Source organism: Varanus komodoensis, unplaced genomic scaffold, assembly GCF_004798865.1.
Source record: "Varanus komodoensis strain SLA01 unplaced genomic scaffold, ASM479886v1 scaffold36, whole genome shotgun sequence".
Classification (NCBI taxonomy): Eukaryota; Metazoa; Chordata; class Lepidosauria; order Squamata; family Varanidae; genus Varanus; species Varanus komodoensis.
The window spans coordinates 9,291,847-9,308,986 of NW_025335873.1; the positions used below are offsets into that span (position 1 = coordinate 9,291,847).

Genomic DNA, 17,140 nt, shown 5'->3' on the forward strand with positions numbered 1-17,140 from the left:
GTCCAAAATGCTAGCGCCGGCTGCGATAAAACAAATGGGCCCCGTCTGAAGCCAAGAGATGAAGCCTTGATTAGGAAGCACTGAAATATTTGCTGGAGATTTTACGAGGCACCGGGATTTTCCAAGCGTCTTGAAACCCAAGGCTGTGCCAAGACTGCGATCTAGAGTTGCAGCAAAAAGATGGTCCCCGAAGCCCTCCTTGAGAGTTTTCGTTAAGCTGCCAGAGAAGCTTCTTCCTCTCCCTGCATGCCCCACATTCCTCTCTCCCCCCTGCCGCATAAATCTGCAGCCCTTCCTTCTTTCTGCGCAAGGAGACAGATGCCAGCGAGATGCAGCTCTGGCCGAGCTCGAGGAGGAGGTTGCAGCCGCGTCGCGCCCAGCGGGGCTCGTCCCGGATTCCAGCGGAAGGGGCGTGTGGCCGGAGGAGAAGAGGGCAGGGTGGACCAAAGGTGGAAGGCCAGGCCAAATCCAGGCGCCACAAGGATCCTCCGGGCCTCGGGACCTTCATTTCAGCCTGCACCCATCCCATCGGGCAGAGCCCCCCAGAGACGGGGGGCTTCAGCCCTGCTACCGCCCCTGCTTTCCCCTAATCCCAGAAGGAGTTCTCGCCTCTTCCTCAAGCACAGTTCATGGCAGTAGAAACCTTGCACCAAAGTATGCTGGTCTTTTGAATGCTTCGGCTCTGTCCCTTTCACCTTGACCCCCCCCCCCCCCCAGATTGTGCTCCTTGAAATGGCACTCGGCTCAAAGATACTCTGCACCTCCTGTTGAACGAGAGGGGCCAATGCTCGGCTGGTGCCTGGGAGGGTTGTGAAGTCACACAGAGCAAGGGGGAAGATCGGCGCTCTCGCTCGCTCGCTCGCTCGCTCAAGCCATCAGCTGGGGGGCTCCCAGTGACACCAGTGGGCAGAACAACTGCTTCGCCCAGTGCAGCACTGACCCACAGAACCCCCACCCTTGAACTGCAGGTCCCCTCGGAGAGTCTCCAGAATCGCACCCGCCCATTTCTTCCTCATCGTGCCGCTGCCAGCCAGAGCGGGCAGGGTGGGGCAGGTGCTCCAGCATAATCCGGACCTGCTGCGCTGCGTCCACCGTGGACGCTGGCAGCCCCGAGGTCTTCGATGCAGGCGCAGAGGCAGCGGGGCCAAGCTGGCTGAGCTAAGCTCAATCGGCACCACGCAGGGCCCGTTAGCAGAGATGCATTAATTGACATTTGCTGCTTCGATGCGTGTAGCAGGGCCAGGCCCGGTCAGAACTGGGACAGGCGACTGGAGCGTATGATCCTGTGATTATCGTTGTAAACGCTCCAGAGAGCATTGGCTATGGGCAGTATAAAAATGTTAATAATTAATAATAACAATGTACCACTTGTCGTTAGACAAGCTCAAGGAGGAAGGCCTGTGGGGCACCATGCCCCCGACGACATGGTGGCTGACAGCCATGGGCCGGTCCCACCACTCTCCAAAGTCCTCTGTCTCCTTCCCTGCCTTCAGCGCCGCCGCCCAGTAAAAGCATTCCCCCCCAAGCCTGGCATCTCTGGACACACGGTCGGGAACTGTGTGTGATCAGGCGGGGCAACTCCACGTTGCTGTCGGGGCCGACAGAAGCTGCACGAAGGCCCGGCAGCTCAGAGCTCCTCCGAGCTCGTGGCCGAGGGAGCGACGACCGACCGGGGCCTCCAGCGCCGAAGCCCCGCAGTGGCCGTCCTGGCCTCGCTCCCCCGGGTTCCCACATCCGCCAGGGCTTGCCAGGCATGCCCCACCCCTCTGAAGAAAGATGCTCGTGCCAGGCGGATTAGCAAAAAAAGGCCCTCTTTATTAGCAAAAAAGCCCCGCTTGCCAGCCCACCGTTCGGTATCGGCCCCCTCCTCTTGGGCTCTCTCTCCCCCTGGGTTTGCCACATGCACCGTGCAGGCTCGGCGCTGGGTTGGTGGTCTCTTCCTGTGTCTGGCCGCACTCGGGGGGCCGTGCTTGCGAACAGCTTCCAGGGAGAATCCACAGGTCCTCTAGGACCCTTTGCATGCGGCAGGGGCGTTGGACCTGGGGCCCCCCTCCAGCCCGGCAGGGTTTTCCACAGTCGCACCCCTGCCAGCGATCCCAAAGCCCCTTTCCCTGGAGCCGCCAGACATTTGGGCGTTCTCTCATTTGCCCCCGTCCCCAAAGGCTGAAATAGTGAGGCCCCCCCAAGACTGACAGCAGGCGCTCGGACCCCACCTAGCCCAGAACTTCCCGTGTGGCACTCCTGCCCCTGGCCTGCAGCCCTGCCTACTGCCAGAATGCGGCCCCAGGCTTCTCTGAACTGCAGCCTGGCCGCCGAAGCCTTTAATTTCTCCCGGGAAGAGCATCTGCTTTCCTCTGCAGGTGCAACTCCAAGGGCCACTCAGGTATGCGGGGAGGGCGTGTGTGCAGGTGTACGTGTGCTGAAGGGGAGAGATTCCTTTCTTTGCCCGCCCGCCCTCGTCTATGCAAACCCCCAACCCCCCCCAAATGGCAGACTTGCCAGGGGTCGGAGGAACCCCAACCCCCGGCAGCGCTAGAGTTCGGTTGACGGCCCTTTCTCCTTGGAGCCGCCATCGCCGCTCGGTACCGTCGGCACTTCCTCCCGGTCATCGTGGGGCACCCGGAAAGCCACGTAGGGGCACCTCTTGACGTTGAGGCACACGAGTTTCTGGAGCGAGGCTGTGTTCACCAGCTTGAAGCCAGCAGCACCCCCAAAGGTGCTCGGCTTCCAGTATTCTGGAGAGCAGATGGGGTTCCCCAGGAGGCCCTTCAGGGAGAAGGGGGCTCCGATCTCCACCATGCTCTCCCCAAAGATGGAGTTGGGGTGACTCTTCTCCACCAGCAGGCCGGGGTAGAACTCCAGGGCGTCAATGTCTCCGTACAGCTGCTCCAGCCTGGCCGCCTGCGCCTCCTCCCCTGCGCCAGTCACAAGGAGAGCGGTGGTCAGGCGGGCAGGCGATCGCGTGCTTCCGCCTCGGCCTCCCTCGCTCTGACTCGGCAGCCGCTCCCGGCACAGCATTAAAACGACCTAGGAGGCCACGTGGGACAGCGGGGCTTCGGTGCTGCCTCGGGACAAAGGGCTGTCCCCTGGCATTATTATTCTCGTCCCAAGCGGGGGAGGAAAGCCCCCTCTCCGGCAGTCTCCTCCTGCACCGCGCAGGACATCCGAAGCCCAGGTTGCGCTGCCACGCTGGCCTTGCCTACTCTGGTCACGGGAGAGCCTGAAATCGCCGGCTTCTTCAAGGAGCCAGCCCAGTCCAGGTGCCTTTTCTGGGCATCCCCTGGCTGGGCAGAGGTTGCCACCCTACCTACCTGTGAGCTCCTGGAAGGACCCGTACGGCCTCATGCCAAACCTCTTCCGGTATTCGTTGAAGGACTGCAGGCGCAAGACCCGCGATTCCTCAATGAGCCCTATGGCCACTTTCAGGAGCCTGCTGTGGATGTTGGGCACGCCGCCAATCTGAAAGCAGGAGGAGAGAGGTTGTCCTCCGCTTCCTTCTTTCACGCAGCGAGAAGGGAAACGGCAGGCTGGCTCCCACGGAGGAAATAAACCAAAAGCAATAGAACGGGGGAAGGAGGGAGAGCTTCAGCGGGCCGCTTGCAGGGTTTCGTATGGCCAATGCTAAATCCTCGTCCTCAAGCTGCTGCTTTTCAGTTGGGAAAGGGATGCAATATCTAGCAACCCTCCCCAACCCCTTGCAGAAAGTCCCTGTTCTGCAGAGCTCTCCTAATTCCATTCCTTCCTGCAGGTTCTCTGTCTACTTTATTTTTCCCTGTTCTGCGTGACACTGTCCGTTAATTCAGCACTGTCCGTTTCCTCTTGTGAGTGAGGGGGACAGGCGCTTTAACAGTCTGACAGTTTTACTTTCCTCTGTTTCCCTCCCACTGAAAAGGCAGTCGATGACTAATTCAGCCGCACTGGGTGGGAAGCAATGAAATGGGAGGAACTTTACCCGCCCGTATGGTTGCGCCTAGAACCGGCCCGCTCTTCGCTGCACAGTGGGCACTCGCAGGCGGATGTTCCGGAGTGCTCACCTGCCCTGCCCGTTGTCTGGAGAAGGCCTCGACGAGGGCCTCCACGCCGTAGTCCGTCAGCATTGTGGTGTTGTAGATGAAGTGGTCATAGTCATACGCTTGGTTCTGGATGTTGAAGGAATCTGGCATGAGCGGGTGCCAGTGGTAGAGCTGGTTGAACTCCACGGCAATGCGGTTCCGGTACTGGAACGGGGACCCAAAGAGAAGCTCCGGATCAAACTTCAGCTGCAAGTGGTAGCCGCTCAGGTGCTGGACATAGTCCTCAATGACTATTTTGATTGTTTCACCTGAGGGGGCAGAGGGAGGGAGGCAGGCGTGGGTGCGATGACTCCCGCACCCCCAGCTCAGCCCCACAGATCCAGGGAAGGCAGCCCACAGATGTCTGTGCTACGATCCGGTGGTCAGCCATGGGGCGCTGCAGCACTGCAGGCAGTTTGAGGCGCCCCCACCACGGGCCCAAAGGGCTGAGCACCAGGCTGAGGAGAGAGCCGCACACCAGCGCCCCACGCTCCTTCGAACCCAGCTCTCGACCCTCAACAGGAGCCCCTTTTCCAGAAGACGCTTTCTGCCATTCCTGGGCACGGACCGATTGGGAGGCCAGGCCCCGAGGACACAGATCTGCAAACCTGCATGTGCTTCTCTGCATCTCCAAATTTATACTTCCACCTGCAAACCTGGAAATAATTGCTAGGATTCGTTTAAATTCCTAGGAGGCAAAAGCAGCAGATCCATTTCTGATCTAAATTACCTCAAATCAAATCAACGATTCGCTAAAACATGCACCCGGCTTGAAATCATCGCAGCCCGCAAAGCCCGACGGTCGTGCGGGAAGGCCGCACGCTCATGCACGGGGCATCTTGTCTGGCGCCTCCCGTGCCTGGCCAGGCCCCTGGAGGGAGCCCTCCTGCGCAGGAGTGCCCCCCCAATGCCTGCACGCCCCACACACCGATCAGGATCAGCCGGGTGGTCTGGAAGAGCTGCTCGTCGTCCCAGGTGGGGTGCTCTTTCTTCAGCAGGTCGCAGACGCGATTGTGCTCCCGCAGCCAGATGGTCGCGTACATCATGAGCCCCGGCAGGAGCCCAAAGACCTCTTGGCCCACGGCCAGCTGCTGCTCAGGCGGGATGTGCTTGGGGTAGATCATGTGCACGGGCGCCTGCAGGACTGTCGGGGGGTACATCTCCCCCCTCACCATCTGGGGACACACGGTGCGCGGGGGTGAGAGGCTGGCCGGCCCAGGACACCCTGTGGCTGCCCGCCGGCTCAGTTGACAGGGCCCCAGAATATCGGGGCGTGGCCTGTCCCACTCGGCCCGCCCCAACCAGGCGCTTTGGACTGCAGTTCCCATGCTGGCTGGGAAGATGGGAATTGCACTCCTCCTCGCCTGAGGGCATCCAAGGGGGGGCAGCTGCCGACTCCTCTGCTTGCTTGCAAAACTCTCGCCCTAAGACTCGGGGGCATGACTCCCAGCCAAGGCCAGAGGACAAATCCCTGCGAGAGCCCCATGCAGACCTCCTGAGGGTCCCCACCTGGTCCCCCCAAACCAGCAATCCTGGGGTGGATTTCTGGCCTTTGCCCAGTTTTCCCTACGCAAAAAGGTCGGAAAACGTCCGATTAACGGCAGGAAGCAGCTCCAGCTGAGCGCAGGGCGTTTTTACTCTGTTGGCTCTGGATGCCCCCTCCATGGCAAGGGCCCCCCGGGAGCTTCGGGGGCAGAGGATTCAGCTCTTGGGTCGAAAGGGATTCTGCACTCCCGGTGCTCCCTCAGACACCTCTCCAGCCCCACGTGAAAGACTTTTCGATCCTGCATGGCCTTTGCACCCTGAACTCCCGCTCCCACCGTGCTGTTCTCCTCGCTGGACTTGCCCATCCACTCCCTCCGTCCCAGGCAGGGCGAACCTTTTGCCAGCGTTGTACCTGATACTTCAGCTTCCCATCCCGGAAGAGCCGCAGCTTGTGTTGTCGCTCCAAATTGTCTCCATAAATGTGCCCGAGATCCACCTGCGGGAAAGGACCAGCACTTCCTTATGTCCCCTCCCTGCCTGCCTCCAAAGGAGCCTGGGTTCAGATCTGCGTAGGAGGAGCCACTGACAGGAGACCCCCCCCCCCCAACGGAGGTGGGACACCAGACTTCGTGGTTCTACAGGCAGCCAACTCATCCATTGACCAAAGGCAGCACCGGGCGAGTTTGACTGTGATGGTTGCTCTGAGCATGGATAAGTTTCAAGAGTTCCCGAATTTAACATGCGGAGACTCTGAGGTGCTGTGCGTCCCGTCTGCATTCCTCACCCCGTGGCCCAGAGCTCTGGTGTAACCGTGCCCCATCTTGCCCGAGGTCTTGAAGAACTGGTGTGTGAAGTGCTGGGCAAAAAAGGCAAACATCAGGTTGGTTCCTTGGGGATCGGGCCGGAACGTCCTGCGCAGGAGAAACTCCTCAGCCACCTGCTGGGCGTCCGGGAGCTGCAGCGGCCCTGCGAGGGAGCACAAAACGACAGGACAAAGGCAGCGCCTTCAGGTGGAGACTGCAAGATCGTACTCAGTGGAGAAACCCCCCTTCGCTGACTGGCAGCAGGTGCCGCAGGTGAACTGGCTTTTGTTGCACTGGTTTGCAGGACTCCAGGACCAGTAAAGCGCCCGCAGTGGCCCTTCTAACCACAGAGGCAAGCTCGAATTATGCGGAATAAACCTCGGGTACTGTGGAGACGCCGTTAAATTGGTTGCCTGAATGGACTGGTGAAAAGATCGTGCGGATGCGAGCACTCTGGTGCTGGGCCAGGCCTGGATGCAGCTCCTCTGTGCTCTGCTTGCGGTGGCCAGACAGCTGCCTGCAGCAAACCCATGAGTGGAGCAGGAGGGCAGGAAACCCACTCCGCGTGCTGGCAGCTCTGCAGGGTGGCAGACAAGGGTCTTTGCCAGCCGTTTGGCCCAGGAGAGGGCATAGCTAGAACCCAGGGCCATCTCCTCCAGGGACTGCACCCAGAGCACATGCACCTGTCACAGGCCTTTCTGCAAATCAGATCCTGGTTGGCACAGATCCAGAGCCCCTCCCGGCGCCCGTTTTTGTGGGAAACAGCCTGAGAGCGTGGCCGCCCTTTTCAGAGGGAAACGCCGTGCCCAAGGTTTCCCTGTGGGCGGGAAGGCCGCCGGCCACCAGATGGCACATACCTTTGGTTCCCATGGGCGTGGGGCAGTCCCTGGGCACCGGTGGCAGGACGCGTGTGAAGTAGCTCACGTTGGCGTAGGCCTCCCAGCTGACGTACTCGTAGTTGGAATTGTAGGTGGGTGGGCTGGGAATGAGATTGGCCCGCACTGCAGGGGGAAGAAGGACAGAGAGGGAGTGGCGAAGAACCGCCCAAGCCGCCTCCTCCGCGGCCTCTCCTCCCTCGGCCGCGCCACGCTCACCTGTCAGTACCAGCCGCATGAGCGTGTCTCGGATGAAGGTGTTGTTGACTATGCTCCAGAACCACTGGAAATGGGTCAGGATGAAGTGGTAGAACGCTGGGCTGGGCCTTAGGGCATCCCGTAGCCTGGTCCAGAACTCCGCTGGAAGGGAACACCGGAATGCCAGCAGGAGCCTGCTAGCCGGCTATCCTGTTTCCAAGCCAGGACAGCCAAATGTCTCCTCATGCACAGAATCCCACAAAGAGGCCCAGGCCCCATCCTCCAGCTGGACCCCACCGTTTCCTCCCACCACTGCTTACGTCTTGCGTCTTTCCAGAAAGAAAAACCAAGAGAAGGGAGAATAACCTCACAACTCCCCTTTCAGCTGCCAGTGCCAGAAGCCCAACTTCTGCACGCGCACTTCTGGCCTGGTTACAAAACTAAACAACCTGACTAAACCCAGAGCGGGACGTGGGTCTAAACCTAAGATGTAGCACGCAAGTCACACATCAGGATCATAAACTGCAACTGGAACCGAGCTTCCTGAGCAGTGAAGCCTCCGTTTGCTTTGCTCGTGGGCAGATCTTTCCACTTGCTGCGTCTCCACTGCTGCCCGGTCGAACCTTGGAGGCACCTGCAGGCGCCCAGTGCTAGCAGAGACCAGTACTTGCTCTGATCCAGCCGGACTGTCACCTCCTTAGGCTCGTCTATTTACCCCGTCCTCCCTGTGGCCAGCCCCCAGAGGTTGAAAGACTGCTTCCTTGTCTCCCCTCCAGGCTAAACATGCCCAGCTCTTCCAGGCGCTCCTCATGATGGTGCCTATGCTCCCAGTCCCCCTGGGGGCGCCATCCAGAGTCGCTCTTTCTGTGCCCAGCACCAACACGCGCTGTGGGGAACGGGTGTGTGCGCTAGGAGAGAGCACTCACGTGCCGTGCAGTTGGTGCCGGAGTATCCCGTCCGGGTGCAGTCGCATTCGTAGCCCTCCGGGCCAGCCCGGACACACACACCCCTGTGTTGGCAAGGGAAATAGCAGCAGGGATTCACTGTCGGGAAAGAGACAATGGAGAAGGTGTCGAGACCCTCGGAAGCATTCCTTGGTGCGCTCTCTGACAACCGGCTGAGATTTCCCGGCGCCACAAGTCTTCTGGCTCTTTTTGCTCCGGCAGCCCAGCAAAGCCGTCCTTCTGGAAATGCTTCGGCCTGGGCAGCCAGCAGATGTATATAGGCAGCATACAACACAACCAGACCCAAAGCTTTTACAATATTTCATCTCCGCTGAATAATGCCTTCGTTCACTGCCTTCTGATCCCCTATGCACCTCTTCCTAGTCTAGCGATCGTCTCTGTTTGACCCAAACACAAAGAGAAGTCGAAGTTCCTTCGTGACCCTTTCACGCCTCAGGTGTTTTCTTCTTACCAACATCTTCCCGTTCGCAGTTGACTTACTCTCTACATCTAAATAATCTCCTATTCATCCCACTCGCTTCTACACTGTCGATTTCCATGTAGCTGCATTTTGTCAAGGCTGAGGAACTAAGGGGGGTTTATCATGTTCCTCCACCTGATCCGTACCTGTATGTTGTGCTCTGGCAGACTAGTGCAGCTGCCTCAATTTAGCAGTGCACAGAGAATGTCTTAATTTTATACAGTGCAACACAACCACTCTGTTGCGAGTCCTTCCAGCTTCATGAAGCACGTGAAGGTAAACTCTAGATTGGGTCCAACAAAGCGCTCTGCGCATGTTCAGAGATCCATGCTGGGTGACTTGGCACAGTACAGCGAGTTTTGCAAGGGAAAAGGTCTGTGGCTTGTGATTGTGCAAATGGAGGAACCTCGCTCCATGTCACAAAAGCTGTGGCTGTACCATACGGCAGCTGTGATATATAAGCTCAGATCTATTATGGGATGCCAACAAATGAAGTGTTTCTATGAGAGCAGGAAGGACTAAACACACCCAGGAAACCAAGATGGGGAAGGGCTCGTGATCCGAGGATCTTTGGAGATAGCAAGGGAACTCCCCTATCCACAGCAACGGTTATGCAAGAGTCGCCAGGATCTGTGTGCAAATGGAAACTCTTTTTTGGGAAACATTAAAAGGGGCCGTGTGGCAAAACACCGCATGTTTGCCCCGAGGCGCCAGGATTCTCCTTCTGATGGTATAAATCTGATAAAACTACATAGCCCCCTCCTAAAGTGGTCCATCTTAGTGGTATGGAATGGGCTTCCACGGAGGTGATCGAGGCCCCATCTGTGAGGGTGTTCAAGGATAGGCTAGACATGCACATGGAGGGCATGTCGTGAGCGGAGCCGGCTGGAGCCGGGGGTCAGACTAGATGGCCCGGGGCACCCCTTCCAACTCGCCTTGTTTCTTTTTCGGCATATTGGCCAAGACATTCCATCAATGGACGTGGCCCAGAAAGGGCTGCAGCTCAGTCACGCAACCGTCGAACAGGCCGCTTCTTCCTGGATGCTTTCCCCACCATGGCATAGTGCAACCATGCTGGCAGGGACACCCGCAAATCGGCTCTCAGGCATCCCTGGCCACCCACAAAGCGCAGCACTGAAGAGGACGGACCGAGCAGTGTGCCAGCCGCCTGATCGTCATCTCCGCAGCCACCGCAAGATGCACTGCATTTCCATTGCTGTAATTCTTTTAGCTGCAGTCCTTTACTCTTCCTCTGACTAAAAGAGGCCCCCAGAATGACTTGCAAACGCGTCAGCAGGCCTGGCCCCCCGAGTAGGTCTATAATCTAACTGTGACACACAAGGAAAAATGGATGCGGAAGAAGGAGCAGACAAGAAAACAAACTTGAGCACCAATCCTGCAATTACAGTTCCTACAACAACTGGAAGGACCTGAAATAGTTCCGGTGAAAGTTGAGCTGAGCCAGAGATTCCCCGGGAGTGGCAAAAGAGCCGCTTTTCTCACATAAATTAGCAACGCCAAATCTTATGCAAAGCTGCACCCTTTCCCCCGTTTCCTTTTGTTGATGCTTTCCCCAGATTGGGAGTCTCGGTATGAATGGCTCCCCACCGTGGGAGTTGTAATTCAACACATCTGGATCACACCAACTCCGGTGCAGTGTATCGGAAGCATGTGGAAAGAGAAGGCAAGCCTTATTCCTGTGACGAGAGGCCCTCAGTGGGTCAATTCAAGCTCAGCTCCTCCTGCAACTCGGGGACCACACGCTTCCCTGAAACAGGGACACCACAGTCCCCTGAGATCCTGTCTTCCTGCACACAAAGCGACAGCTGCAGAGAGAGCATCCGCGCTTCAAGCCCAGCAGATGTGTCGCCATGAGCTGTTGCACACTACCAAATCTTTCTAAAACATCTGGACCCGGGCAGGACTCGCTTCCAGCTCTGCAGTAAGAGGAGACAGTCACTGCCCCCCCCGCCCCCATCTCAGCATTCATAAGTCAACTGAAGAACATGCTTTCACATTGCGCCACAACCCGGATCTTCTGCTGACGACCTGGTTCCATCAGGGACTCCATCCACGCCTGTGGGTCCCTTTCGAAAAGCTGTGCCAGGCTTTTCCCGCAGGCTCTTGCATTTGAGCCGGGGGGGGGGGGTGCTTTGGAAAGCTTTCTGCAGTTATGTTGCTTTCTCCAAGTTCTGGAGATCGTAGGCGTGGCGGCGGCGACACTTTTATTAATAAGCCCTGCAGCTGGGAAGTGGCAGAGGGCCTCTTATCTTGCTCCAGCAAGCCCTGCTTCCAACAATGCTTGGCTTCTCCATCAAGAGCTGCTTGTGGTTGTGGTTTTGCTCTGGTCCCGCTCCCAGCCCCAGTCCCAGAAAGGCATGGAGGGTTCTTTGGAAGCTTATCGGTGGACCCTTTCCCTGGAAGCCCCCATTCTGCCCCCAAGAGAGCTGGCTGGGCGCGTTCTCTCATGCAGCCACGACTGTGTGGAGCAGGCATCCTGCTTCCAAATGCCTGCTGAACAACAGCTACAACAGCCAAGACTTCTCAGCAGCTATCATGGTTATCGGGAGCGAGGCAGCATGTGATTTATCCCTGTCAAGTGTGAGGTGATAAATGCGCACCCACAGATCTGATTGCATTCACGCTGCCAGGAGCAGCTAGGGTTCAGCTTGGATCTGGGTGCACCATCCCTTGGAGATGCACCAGCAAGACGCTGCTTTTAAGACACACCAAGGCCAGGCCAAACTTTCTGGGACAGTGAGCATGTGTGGAATTCCCTGAGTGTTCCCAGCCATTCCCTCAGAAAATGGCTGCTCTGGAGGATGTGGCCAGTTATAAAATACCCATTTCCCAGAAAGCAAACCAGAGGGACTAAAAAAAGTAACTTGCCCTTAAGCCTAAGTCCAAGGCAGAGACCAGGCTACGCTCCAGAACACAAATTGCTCATTAAATCCAAATGAAGGTGCCGCTCGAGGCAGGCAGTCCTTGTTTTGCGGCCTGACAACCTCCCAGTGAACAGATAAAGCCTTGCGAAAAATCGGAGTGGCGGGCAGCTGGTGAGCACCGAGGGAAGGGTCCGTGGCACGCTGGCCAAAGACCCCCAGCCTTCCAGCCTTGGACCACTTCATCCTGGCCAGTGGCTCTCCTTGGACAGGGGGGGCTGGCCCTGCCCTGCGGGGGAGTGGGGCAGGCACCCCTCGCCTCGAGCAGCAGGAGCTGGTGGGTGACAGGAGTCTGCCATGCCCCCCAGAACTAGCCTGTCGCCAGCCCGGCTGGGCTTTGCGCGTGGGCGGGAAGGAGGTGCCACCTGGTCCTTGGTCGGAGGCCAGCCCCCTTTGGTCTTCCCTTGTGGCTCCGTGCCTTGGCTCCGGCCTCTTCCCACAGGGCAGCCGTGCCTGCTTTCCAGGGCAAAGCAGCCCTGCTGTGACACACACAAAGCCACGCTCTTCCTCGAATGAGCAAGCGCCAGTGTTTACAAACAGGAACTTTCCTGAACGCAGCAGCCGATGTGGGGAGCAGGCAGCTGGCGCACACAGCCCTGTCCTGGCCCACGCACGCCTTCCTCGGCCTCATAAGGCCCGGCCGGCAGGGGGAGATCCCGATGAGGAAGGGCACTCCTCGCGCCCTCAGCGGTACTCTCCTTTCTAGCCAGCATGGCTGCACGAGGCAAGGCAGAATCACCGCGCCCGGGGCAGAGGGCAGGCCGGGGCGGCGCTTGGTCCGTCTGGGATTTGCTGGCCGGCCAGCACCTGTTTTCTCTCCTTCCAATCCGCCTCCCACAGGGGCTGTTGCACAATTGCCCTGGGCTCCGGAGAGCCCACACTGGCTGCACGAGTGGCTGAACCAGATGTTCTGGCAACAGTGCCGCTGGCGGGGTGCATGGCTTGGTAGTTCTTGCGTTTTGCTCAGGAATGTTTCCTAGGGCCGCCGCCGAACTGGGCTGCATCTTGAGAGAATTCCCACCCCACCCCCTTCCCCCTTCTTTCCTAACACAAGCCAGAGCGACTGGGACACAAGTGTGGGGGCGATGAGCAGGCGAGGACGAGGGGAGGCCTGTTGGCTCCCCTCGGAGCAGTGGAGCAGCCCGGGGCTGTGCCTGTCAGCGGGAGAGGTGCAGGGGCCGCCTGGCCGAGTGGAACACTCAGGCGAGGCATGTCTCTTGGGCGGCGGGTCATTAAAGGGGGGCCCTTGCCTCAAAATGAACGAACGAGGAAGCGAAACAAGCAGACAAGGAGCAGAACAAGAAACAAGTGCTATGCACGGGCCTGGGGCTGGCGCTCAGCAGTTGCCTGACCCCCACCGTTGAGGCCACTGCCAAGCCGTCTCGGGCCACAGCGGCCCAGATGGAGCGACTGCAGGGACTCACAGTGCCCCTGGTTCCCAGCAGCAGCACCGTTGGTCCCGCAACCAATCTTTCAAGTCCTCGAAGAGAGCTGTCCTATCTCCCCCGTCTTCTCTTCTTGAGGCCAGCTGTGCCCAGTTCTTTCCATCCCTTCTCACGGGGCTTTGTTTCCAGTCCCCGGACCATCCCTGTGGCCCTTCCAGCTGGTCTGCATCCTTTCCAAGCACTGGTGCCCAGAACTGGGCCCAGTACCCCAGCTGAGGCCGAGCCAGTGCTGTGTGGAGGGGAACTGCGCGTGATTGGGAAGTGCGCCGTCCATTAACGCAGCCCAGAGTGGCATGCGCCCTTTCTGCCGCCACATCACACCGTGGCGCTCTGCAAGAGTCTTAAGCCCCTTCTTGTCTGCAGCACTGCTGAGCCAAGTGTTCCCCCTCTTGCCGGGGTGCATTTGCTTTCCTTTCCCCTGTGCAGAACTTGGCATTTGCCCCTGCTGGGTTTCCTTAGCCCTCCCTTGGCTCGACCCTGAATCTTCCACCTATCAGCGTCATGGGATGATTCCACCGGGTTCCAGTAGTATTGCGGTGGGGGGCCAGAAAAGCAGATCCCTCTCCACTTTCCCTGCACCAGGACGAATTCTGTGCGCCTCTGTCCTGTTTCCCCTCACCCCTCTTTTTTCTAAGATAAACCATACCATTTTCATTCACTTTTCCTAGGAGGAGTTGTCCCTTAAGGAAGAAAAAGCTTTGCAGTGCCTTTGGTCAGGCAGCACACCCCACCACCCAGCCAGAAGCTCCCACAAAATCCAGCTCTTCTTTGGGGCTCGTTTTCTAAAAGGCAGATGTTTTGAAACAGACAGAGAGCTGTCAGGAAAGCAATGCACCATGGCATCCGATTACATTCATGCAAATCTTTGTGAAGAGTGATATTTTATAAACCCATTCATAGTTTTTACTGGATCCTTCAACTAAAGTTAACAAGTTCTTGCAACACCTTTTTATTGTTGATAAAAGTATCACATCGTCTTAATGCTATAACATGAATTGTTAACCATAACATTAAAACAAAACCTTTCTGGCCCTTGCCATTAAGCCTGTTGCCAAAAATGGTCCTGATCAGAAAGTCGTGAGAAATTAATTACACTTCTATGCTTTCGTCTCACTGAGGTTCCCAGGGCAGTTCACACAACAAAGCTAAAAACACCAAAGTGCAGCAACACAGTAAAACATGCTATGAAAACCAGATCTTTCCAACAGAAAAAGTAAACCAAGAGAAGCTGTGCGAATTTCCAAAATGCCCTAATGCTACTTCTTTCAAATGGAAAAAGTGGGATTCCAGGAAGCCTTTCACTTGGCACCTGAAGGCACACAGCGGGTACGCAGCTGCCCTCGTCAGGCACTGCCTTCCTCTACGCATTTGGAAAGGTTCGCGCTCCCGTACAATCGGATTCAAGAGCACAAGCATCTGAGCGCAAAAATTAGCACCCTTGCCTTGGGATGTTGAGAGGAGAGGAGAGGAGGAGAGGAGAGGAGAGGAGAGGAGAGGGTGCAGCTGGAGAAGAGATCCAGAGCCCATGGATGGCTCGGTTAAAACCTGAAGCAAGGTCAGGAAAAGGTGCCCGCCGCAAAGGCGGTTCTACGCGCGACCACCGGAGCGGGTCCGGCAGGGCCCTCCCGAGAACGCAGGGATGCGCGTCGCCTGCAGCAGCCCGGCAGGCAAGCCTCTCCCGCCGCCCTCGGGCACCCCTCCCCGGAGACGGGCGCCCGTGCGCGCGCGCGCCCGGCGCCCTGGAGAAAGGCGCGCGCACAGAGCCCCCCAGAGAGCCCCCTCGCGTTCGCGCATGCACTGCCTCCCTGGAGAAGCGGGCTGCCGGTGCTGAGCGGGGTTCGGGGGCGCGGGACGGTCCCTACCTGAGCCGGACGTCCCGGGGCCGGCGCTCAGCATCAGCAGCGTGGCCACGGAAAAGGCGCCGCACAGCCCTGCGGGGCAGGAAAGCAGAGGGCGCGGGTTAGCGGGGCGCGGGGCGCGGGGCGCGGGCGGCCTCGGCGCGGGCGGGACTTACCGCGCATCGCGAGGTGAGGGGGCTCCGTCCGGCGCCGCGCGTCGCAAGCCGCCTCTGCGCCGCCGCCCGAAGGCGCCCGCTGTCTCCTCCCTCGCCGGGCACTCCTCTTTCCCCTTGGCCTCGCCCGCTGGGGAGGTCGGCGGGGGGAGCGCGTCGCGCCGGCCGCCCCCGCGGTGGAGGGCCCCGGTCCCGGAAGGGCCGGGGCGCTCCGAGACCTGCCCCACGCTGCCCTCCATCCCGGACCCTCTCGGGCAGCCTTGGCCAGCCCGGCGCCCTCCAGAGGGGCTGCATTACATCGCCCATCATCCTGCGGGCTGCCCTCGGGAAAACTGCCAGGTGGAAAGCAAAAGATGGGGGGTTTCGACAGACCCTGCAGGGAGCAGCCGGCTTTCCCGGGGTGCCTTCTGTGTCACGCAGCCCCCGGGCCTGAGGTGGCCCATCCCTGCACTGCTTTTGGGGCCATCCCCGCCCTGTCCTGGGACCCCCAGAGGGCTGGTTGCTCCTAAAGGACGTGGAGGTATGTATAAATGAGGTCCAGGGTGGACTCTGCTTGGGCAGACTCTGCACGTGTCTCGGCGCCTCAGTGCCTTTCATCGGCATTCTGTGAGCAAAACGAACTAACTGGCCACACTCTGTTATGATTTCAATGAAAAAGAACAGGAAACATTTTTGAACTTGAAACACCCTCCTGAAGCATGTTTTTGTTTAGTCGCATTCTTTTATCCTGAGTATAAAGTGACTCCAGAGGTGATGTTATTGGTCAGTATGGATTGCAGGATATATCAGTACATGAGAATGTTTGTTTTATTTCAAAGAATTTCAATTCGGGGCTAGTTTACTGCAGTTGAGAAAGTAGTGCTTCGTCCAATGTGTTATGCAAGTAAAAGAAAAAAACAGGGTGGGCAGGCGGGCCAAGCAGCGCGCCAAGCTTTTCCAGAGACCCACTCGTCTTAGTGGAGGGCCCTGGTGTGAACAGGGGTGGCCATGAACTCCACGGCACGGCCGCCCCATTCCAGGAAGGTCCTGCCCGCCTCCCCGCAGGCCCATTCCCTCGCTGCTGTGCCGGCAGCCAGCCTGGCCCAGAGAGGAAGTCTGAGGAGGGCACAGCTGTGTGCCGCGGTTTCCGTTGCAGCGGCTGCTCCAAAGGCAGACCTAAATTAAGACCCTCACATTTTTAGACCGGGGCTGCCACTTTGAGACAGGAACCAAGACTCCGCTCCCCAAAAAGGCTCAGCAGCATCGCCCAGGCCAGCAGACACTCTTCCCGGCTCACTCCCTTGCTTGTTTATTGTGGGAAGAACACGGCACTTCTCTTGCTGCAGTGAGTGAGTGAGTGAGTGAGTGAGTGAGTGAGTGAGAGAGAGAGAGAGAGAGAGAGAGAGAGAGAGAGAGAGAGAGAGAAGGAGGGATCTGGGGCAGTGCTCAGTACCGAAAAGACCTGAAGCTCAAGCCCACAGGACAGGATAAAGCCCAAGTGTTTGGGCTTTCCCCACCTGCCCCAGCTCACCTCCTCACCGCTACCCAGAAGTGAATTCCAAGAGCAGCAAAGGCGTGGAAAGTGGCGGTGCGCTTCTCTTCCGAGTCAGTTTTGGGCAGGGGCAAATAGGCCAGGTCCCTGGGAGGCAGGCCACACTTTGGAAGCACACTTTTGGAGTTCTCCAGCCCTCCTGGGATGTGGGGAAGGCTCATCTAGCCATGGAAGCAGCCCCCCTCCCCCGGTTATTAAAATTCTGCGTGATACCTCTGCTTGGTAGCCTCTTCTCCCCGTTTAATGGGCTCCGTTTCCTTAGAAGCTTTTAAGCAGGGATTGGATCCCCCCCCCCATCTCAGCTCCTGAGGGGTGCCTTCCCTCAGCAGTGAGTGAGACTAGATGGCCTATAAGGCCCCTTCCAACCCCGTGG

General features: G+C 58.3%; 1 protein-coding gene across 1 annotated transcript; it reads right to left on the reverse strand.

Moving 5' to 3' along the window:
* Positions 1-1,794: 1,794 nt before the first annotated feature.
* On the reverse strand, positions 1,795-15,307 carry PTGS1 (prostaglandin-endoperoxide synthase 1). The gene is made up of 11 exons (XM_044440098.1): positions 15,240-15,307; positions 15,088-15,156; positions 8,340-8,456; positions 7,435-7,575; positions 7,198-7,341; positions 6,322-6,503; positions 5,950-6,033; positions 4,981-5,227; positions 4,035-4,321; positions 3,312-3,459; positions 1,795-2,915 (listed from the first exon to the last, which is right to left on the reverse strand). The coding sequence occupies exons 1-11, from the start codon at positions 15,244-15,246 to the stop codon at positions 2,533-2,535; spliced, it is 1,809 nt and encodes a 602-aa protein (XP_044296033.1). The 5' UTR covers positions 15,247-15,307; the 3' UTR covers positions 1,795-2,532.
* Between the last annotated feature and the right edge of the window lie 1,833 nt (positions 15,308-17,140).

Excerpts from the sequence above, each read along its gene's own strand:
- PTGS1 (XM_044440098.1), bottom strand. Across the intron at positions 8,457-15,087 it reads CCCCGGGACGTCCGGCTCAG|TGAATCCCTGCTGCTATTTC; the intron begins GTAGGGACCGTC and ends CTTTCCCGACAG. Across the intron at positions 6,504-7,197 it reads CACGCCCATGGGAACCAAAG|GGCCGCTGCAGCTCCCGGAC; the intron begins GTATGTGCCATC and ends GCTCCCTCGCAG.